This window comes from Geotrypetes seraphini, chromosome 19, assembly GCF_902459505.1.
Source record: "Geotrypetes seraphini chromosome 19, aGeoSer1.1, whole genome shotgun sequence".
Lineage (NCBI taxonomy): Eukaryota > Metazoa > Chordata > Amphibia > Gymnophiona > Dermophiidae > Geotrypetes > Geotrypetes seraphini.
Genome location: NC_047102.1, coordinates 4,382,071 through 4,389,630, shown reverse-complemented (window position 1 = coordinate 4,389,630; position 7,560 = coordinate 4,382,071). Strand labels below are relative to the sequence as shown.

The 7,560-nt window shown below is 39.4% G+C and overlaps 1 protein-coding gene across 1 annotated transcript; it reads right to left on the bottom strand.

Moving 5' to 3' along the window:
- Nucleotides 1-235: 235 nt before the first annotated feature.
- DBX1 (developing brain homeobox 1) lies at nucleotides 236-3,547 on the bottom strand. The gene is made up of 4 exons (XM_033927903.1): nucleotides 3,199-3,547; nucleotides 2,630-2,731; nucleotides 744-946; nucleotides 236-583 (listed from the first exon to the last, which is right to left on the bottom strand). Exons 1-4 carry the CDS (start codon nucleotides 3,545-3,547, stop codon nucleotides 236-238), a joined length of 1,002 nt encoding a protein of 333 aa, XP_033783794.1.
- Between the last annotated feature and the right edge of the window lie 4,013 nt (nucleotides 3,548-7,560).

Below are 7,560 nucleotides of genomic sequence, written 5' to 3'. Positions count from 1 at the left end.
TGCGATCAGACAAATCAGATAATCAGCCGGAGAATTTACAGACCTCTGAGCAGTTCTCACTTGCTGGTTTTCCACTCTGAATTTCATTACAGTCAAATTAACTCAGCTTTAGCTTGCCGGTAAAAAGTGACCGTCCTATAGACAGAGAAGGAGGGGGTAGCTCTTTAATTTGATATCACTTTTTAATGTATTTACATCGTTGCAATGTCCCAGTTTGGGGAAGGGGTGAAGGCTTCTAAGAGACGGTGATCTCTTCCTCGTCGCCTCCTCCTTCCTCCTCTGAATCTGAGACATCCGAGGGTTTGCTGGGGCTGCTGGAGTGACATGGGGAGAAGAACACTTCTGAGTCCAGTCTGTGATGCTCGGGGAACTGATATGCCATACTGTGCCGGGGGCTGATGCCTGAACACAAGAGGACCTCTTCCCCCTCCTCCCCCGACCCTTTTTTCCCTACGTCGCTCAGGTCTGGATGGGGATTAAATTTGGTGGGTAAGGTTTGTTCCCTGCATCCACCAGAAGAGAGAAGCTCTCTTTCTTTGGAGTTCCTCCATTTCATTCTTCTGTTCTGAAACCAGATTTTTACCTAATGAAAAAGAAGAAAGATAAAGTTGGAAGAAATAAATAAAAAGACATCTAACCTTCACCATTATATATTAAGTGGAAGAAAAAGCATTGAAGGACTGTGTCCCTCCTGGCATATCCTGGTTGGATTCATGGAAACAGATGAAGGAACATTTACTTACCTGTGAGTCTTTGAGTCCCAATTTGGCTGCCAGCTTTTTTCTGTCAGGCTTGCTGATATATTTCTGTTTCTGGAACATTTTCTCAAGAGCTTTGCGTTGAACATCTGAAAAGACAGCCCTGCGGAGCATCCCCCTCCGGGGCTTTCCCCTAGCGGCCAGGGGCCAGGAGAAGGTGCCAGGAATAGGAACCACCGAGGAGGAAGCTGCCAGACGCCAAGGAAAAAAAAAAAGAGAGATTTGTTTGCAGAAATACAAATGAAAATTAATATTGTAATTCTAGCTGTGCATTGCAATAAGCTTGAGCCTAACTAGATGAACGAAAGCGTTTGATGTTTTCACACTTATCAGTTTTGTTTTGTTTTTTAAAAACTTTAAAAATCTGGAACATGGGATGAAGAAATTCATCCTACAATAAAAGTATCTATCAAAGCATTTAATAAAAAAAAAAAAAAGTGTGAAAACATTTGGTCAAAAACAGTGCATTATGGTAAGTATATGAGTAGTCATCTGACCAAATTTAAAAGACACACACAACTTCCTAAGGACTGGAATCTATCAACATTATTCTATTTATATTAATCCTATTCTACTCTCAGAAAATGTGAAGAATTCAGGGCTAAGAAATGAAAAAGTAACAGCTAATTAGCACATTGACTGGTTCCAAATGGTATTAGTATGATAAAAAGGGAGCGTTTCTCCTTTAAAACCAGCTCTAAAGGGAGACAGAGATTCTAATGAAGCGTGAATGGTAATTGTGTAGTAATGAAGTAACAGAAAAAAGACTAAGGACAGGCAGCTAAAGCCATATATTACTGGAAGAAAAGAGATTTACACTTTCAAACTAAACACAACTGCCAAGATCATTGAGCGAATACCGATGACAGAAGCTTCTTTTCCCCTGACCATTTTCCTTAAATAGACATGAAAAGCTATTTATAAAGCTCAAGTTGTTTTTGTTGTGGCATTCAGATGGATGAGAAAAGAAGCAAATTCCATTATCATAAGCTTGAATGGAACTTGGATTAAAAAAAAAAAAAAAAAGCTTGTATTTGTGATTAGACTTTTTTTAAATCGTTTTCAAGTTTCCAAAGCATCATATTTTAGATAAACTACACATAAAGGTACTCATCTCTGTAGTTTAACCAGCCTTTTATTCAGTTGTTATCAAGAATTTCAGATTAAAACGCGGCCCAGCTGAACAAGTGAAGCCTTGCATTTCTTAAATCGCTTTCATGAGGCTGAGAATCATAGTCGTGTGGCTCTCTCCTTTACCTGCCACACAATGCCTACTGATGATTTTACTTGAATTAGTGGGCTGTATGCACTTCCCCCCCCCCCTGCCGTGGCCACACCGGTCTTCCTCACACAAGGGAGCACTCCATGTGGTCTTGTGAAAATACTGAAACACCGAATGACCCTTAATAGCAAATTAGTCCACGGCTGGTAAACGTCTATCATCAGCATGGCAAAGTTAGTGCCGGGTCTGTGTGTGGCTGCCCAGAGGGAGCTGACCAATTGGTCATGGTGCTGAAACTTTTGTTGGTAATCAGTGGCAAAGTGCAGTGACTCTGTGGGAAAACAGAGTCCATGAAGAGATGCCAACAGTTTCTCTGTGAGAAGGGAACCGCCTCAAATTTCGACCATGACAATTCCTGCTAATTTGTAGAGCAGGGAATTGGTGGAAGATGTCAGCAGTCACTGCTTGTGCTAAATCGGGCATCAAATTGGCGCGACTGATTTTTGAATGTTGTACTCCGTCCAACCTCTGAACCAGAGCATAACCCCCAGGGATGGACAGAAAAATATGAGCAAAATATGCGTGAAACAAGTGGAGAAATCAGGCGGACTTCGAGGTCAGGGGAAAACAGAAAAGGCTAAGGACCTACCTGGCAAATAAGCAGATCTGATGAAAGGTTGGAAGTTTCCTTCAAAGTATGGGAAGGAGAAAGTTTTGGGAGGAACAGTCTGAAGCAACGCTGGGGAGGAGTCTGGCAAAAAAAGCAAAACAAAACAATGATTTGGTCTTTTCAATAAATCTTTGACAGCAACAGAGTAATTTCAGCAATAGTAATCCCTCCCCCCAATCAAGCAGACTCATGTCTATGTAATTCGCCAGGCCTTTTAAAGCATGAGCTACGTTTTAATTTTATATCCAAAAGAAAGTTTCAAATTAAGCACGGACTATGTTCTGAGAAGCCAGCATAAAGAGACTACAAAGTTCTTAATAATTAAAAGCAATTCAGCAGAACTTGTAGGATTACTATACACAGAATGAGACCTAATATTTGTAACCCTTGGCTCCAAACGTTTAATTATTTATGTAAGCCCTTATATATCACTGACTTCTAGTTAAATACAAACCCCCAGGAAAACAGCCGAACAAGCAAAATATAATAGTCAGTTCTGAGGAACACTCGCTCCTAAATAAATAAATAAAAAAAATCAAGGCACTCACCAGCTCTGGGAGTTGACGACAAGATAGCATTGACTCCAAACTTCAGAAACGTAGAATCATTGCTTGTAGAGACTGACGTGTGTGTGGAGCAGCCCCTCCTGGCAGCAGAGCCGGTGGAGTTAAGATCTGTCTTAACAGAGTCTGTGATAGCTGTGGCACTTCCTGTAGCTGGAGGGACAGTCCGGGCCAGGTAGCTGGCCGGTCTGCTGATCCTGATCAGATCTTCCACCAAAAAACTGGAATGGCCAGAAAAGGCCGACTGCAGAGACTGAGGCAAAGTTAGCGTTGGAGTTGGTCGAAGAAGACTCGGATACACTGCTGGAGGCGCAATTAGACTGGGGAACATCATCGCAGAAGCTAAAGGGATGCCTTTAAAGTGCCCAAACCCGTTTCCCAACCCCCCTCTTTTTTTTTTTTTTTCTTTTGCAAACTTTTTAGTACAGATCCAACTAGCAAGCCTGGAAGACTTGTACTTGCTTTTCCTCCTAGATGACGGGTTTTATAGTTATCAGCCTCCCAAAGCGCTTTCAAAAGTGACAGGTTTAACAATGAGGTTCAACAAAGTTCTCCACTTGAGCTTCATTCATCCAGACCTCAACGCTTTCTGATTGGTCTAGGGGTGCAATTTATGATTGGATTAGACTTCATAAGCAAGAAGCACACAATGATCTCGTAACAAAGAAAGTGCAGTCATCAATTTTGCATATTGACCGCCTCTTTGGAATACATTTCGGCAAAGGATCCCAGCAGGGTGGTGTTGGGAAGCAATACACATAGGCTAATTAAATGCCTATTTAAAAGTTTCAAATGACATCTTGCCTCATAGAAAACGAATTATTTAAAGAAAGCACTAAATTTATTTGCTGCTCCCCTGCTGGGGATAGGAAATAAATCAATAAATATTCATATAAACTTATCTATAGGCTGTCAAAAAGCTACAGAACCACATGTTTGCACAAAAATTAGCCCCCATGGAAACGTCCTTTCCCACTGTGCACTCTGTCAGTAAACGAGGGGCCGCTGAAAAGTTCTCAGCCCAACCCAGAAGTTCAGCCATGAAACTTACAGGTTTATTCCACATTTTTTCGTTTCAATGATGTGGAATGAAACGAAAATTTCATGTAAGTTTCATGGCTCCACATCATTCTTTTCTTGATCGGTTTGAGAACTTTTTCGGCAGCCCCTGTAAAGTGCATTTCTATTAAACGGTGAAGGAAGCGGCGTGATTTTTTTCAACAGTTTTGAAAGTGAATATCGCTTTACCTGACTGTACAGCCAAAAAAAAAAATAAATAAATAAAATTCTTCAACGAGCTGCAGCAAACCATCCAGCTTGTAAAGGAAATGTTCAGATTTCTAGTCTTTCTGGAAGAAACATGCTTATTATAGAGACTATTATTTAAGTTTTTATTTATTAATGCTGAGACACATTTAGTAATCAAAAAGCAGAGATCACTAATGGAAAGGATGACAAAAATCTGGTTTGTCATCTATTGCCCATGACACTTTAATTGAGCAAAGTAAGAGAACCTCACCCAACCATTTCTCTGCGAACGAACTCAAACTTCTTTTTTTTTGAGCTACTTTTTAATTCGGTCATCTTGTAAAAGAAAAGTAGTGTAGTGTGTCCAGTATTTGAAAATAACTATTCATTTCAACCTTTGCTAAGAGGAGCGTGCACTGGCTGGCACCGTTGGCGGCTCTTATCCTATTAAGCATGAACTAACTGTCACCCTCAGCTGTTTTCCCTTTTTACTTTTCAACACAAAAGCTTTTCTCAAAAATCTTATTAACCAGCTTTATTTCTTTCGATGGTTTTTTTGTTCGGGTGTTTTGTGTTGATTAGCTGCATGTCGCTACTTTAACCATTCAGCGAGAGTGCATCTGCGATTTATATCACATTAGAAGAGAAAGGAGGTCTGTTAAATCTTTCCCTTGATTCAAATTAAAAAGTTGTTTATTGCTGATGGAGACGGAAGAAACCACCGGGAACTGCGTCTTGTTAAACCCTCGAACTCATTGGATCCGAAACTGAAACGAGCTAAATAGAGTTCAGACGGACGGGTGTTGCGATCTTTGCTGTTAAAACTGGTCACTAAAGAATTAATATTTGCTATTTTGCAGAAATATGAAACTGTACAATAAGAAACTAATCCACTAATCTGTTAATATCACCTAATTTTTACCTTGACCTTAGAATCACAGAATGTTTGTCTACTGTAAACAAGAGCAAAATGGTATCAGCAGCCTTATTTATATTGGGGGGGGGGGGGGGGGAGGGACCCTTTGTTCTATCCTGGGTCAACTAAAAGAAAAAAAAATAAAAGTTGTCATCCCAGGAATCTTTTACACCTTATAATATACAGTATATTGAACCACTGGTATCTACATTTTTTTTTTTACATAATTCATATAACAGATGCAAAACTAAGATCATTTAGTTTAGATATACATTGAAGGCGCATTACCTCACTGTAGATCGACTGCTTCTAATTTATCTGCCTTTTTTTTTTTTTTAAAGGACATTAGAAGGTTGGGTCAAACCCATGCTGGGACACACGTGGACCCAGCTCCTTGTGGGTATGACTTAGCATAGTTATAAAGAACTCCTTAAGCATCAAGAAAAAGGGACTCGACACCCGTTGAAAAAGAAGATATGGATTATAAGAAACCAAGAAATTGGAGGAAAAGATCTCATCTTATGTGATCTCGTTGAAAGTTTCTTTTCAAAGTTTCGTGATTACTTAAGAGATGTGGATTCGAATGTCTAAAGATAAGACCTGTGACTAATGCCATTTGACCTGAGCCCATTCTGCTTTGCTTCTTCCATTCGTTTTAATGTCGTTATCTTCAAATCCATTTCTTAAGAGTCATTCACATCCTTTATGCCTAGTTTAAAAAAGTTGAAGGAAAAAGTTTAAAGTCTGCCTGTGTCAAAATCCCCGTGAAATTGTCCGACAGAGTCCGCTGACTAAAATTATAGGGATTGGGATGAAATTATTTTCCTTAATATTGAAATAATTTAACCTAATATGAATGTTTGTGTGTCTACATACCCTCTTTGTTGCTGAGTTTTAGGACAATGTTGCTGAGTGACCGACATTATTAATTTGCAATGTCTCAGTCTTCTCCTGCAGAGGCAATTTTTTCCAATAAATTACTTGAAATTCAATCCTAAGTTATCATAAGAAAACAATGTTCAAGACTCCTCTCTCCCCCCCCCCTCCACTAGTTTGAGGAGCCACTGAAAAGTTATCAGCCCAACCAACAGAATGATGTGGAGTCATGAAACCTACAAGTTATTCCACACCTTTCATTTCATTGATATGAAATGAAACAAAAAGTGAAGCTGAACACTACTACCTTAGATTTCGGAAGAAAATAAAAGCTCTCCTCTTTGGGACAATATATTCCATTGGCAAGGTTATAACTCCACTCAACGTTATCCTACCTTTAGTGTCACCCCAAATCTCCCTTCACTTCCTCTCTTCATTCTATTTCTCTCCCTCTTAATTACTGTTCACTTAACCTTCCTGTTCGTCAATACATGATGTATTTTCATTGATTTGTATGTCCGCCTTGAACCTAGTTAGGTATAGAGGGACTCATAAATATTAGATTAGATAACTTTTCATTTCAGGGCTCCACATCATTCTCTTCTTGGTTAGGCTAAGAGCTTTTCAGTGGGCCCTCGAATATAAATCATTTTAATTTGACACATCCAGTTAGGTATTTGAACTTTATATATATTTTATAATTGAACCTGGAATACTTCAACAGGGTCACTTCTAATCCCTTGAAATGTAGAGAGAAAGAACATCAGGGTTGGGTTTTTTTCCTAATCAGCACAGGACGAACCACGTAAGGGGGATCCATTCGCTTTCCTTTTTTTTTTTATGAAACTGGAGTAAAACGTACTTTTTTTCAGGGGGAGATGAAGGCTTTCAGTCTCAGCCCACTAATGCAGTTCAAGGAGCTTGATTTAAGTTCAATGAATATCTGTTGAGGGCCACTATATTAAGACACCTAAGGCGTTTACCTTTAGAATTCAATACAAGAAACAGTAAAACTGTTCGTCGCTCAAAGCTTTTCCAGATCCTTTTTTTCCTTGAAAATCCCTCTATTGTGCCAATCAAGCAGATGGTTTGCAGGAAATATAGCTTGGCCCCAGTGACCGAAACTAATTTTAACTAGCTTTCCAAGCCTGGCACGTTTGTTTTCCTCTTACAAAATAGCCAAAAAAACAGCTGGCAAGTGTGAATTAAACCCATTAAAGACACATTTATAAGAAATTATACTCACATAAGATTGCTAACCCCCCCCTTGTGCGTCTAAGAGAGAAGATGGACGCATTTAAATGAGA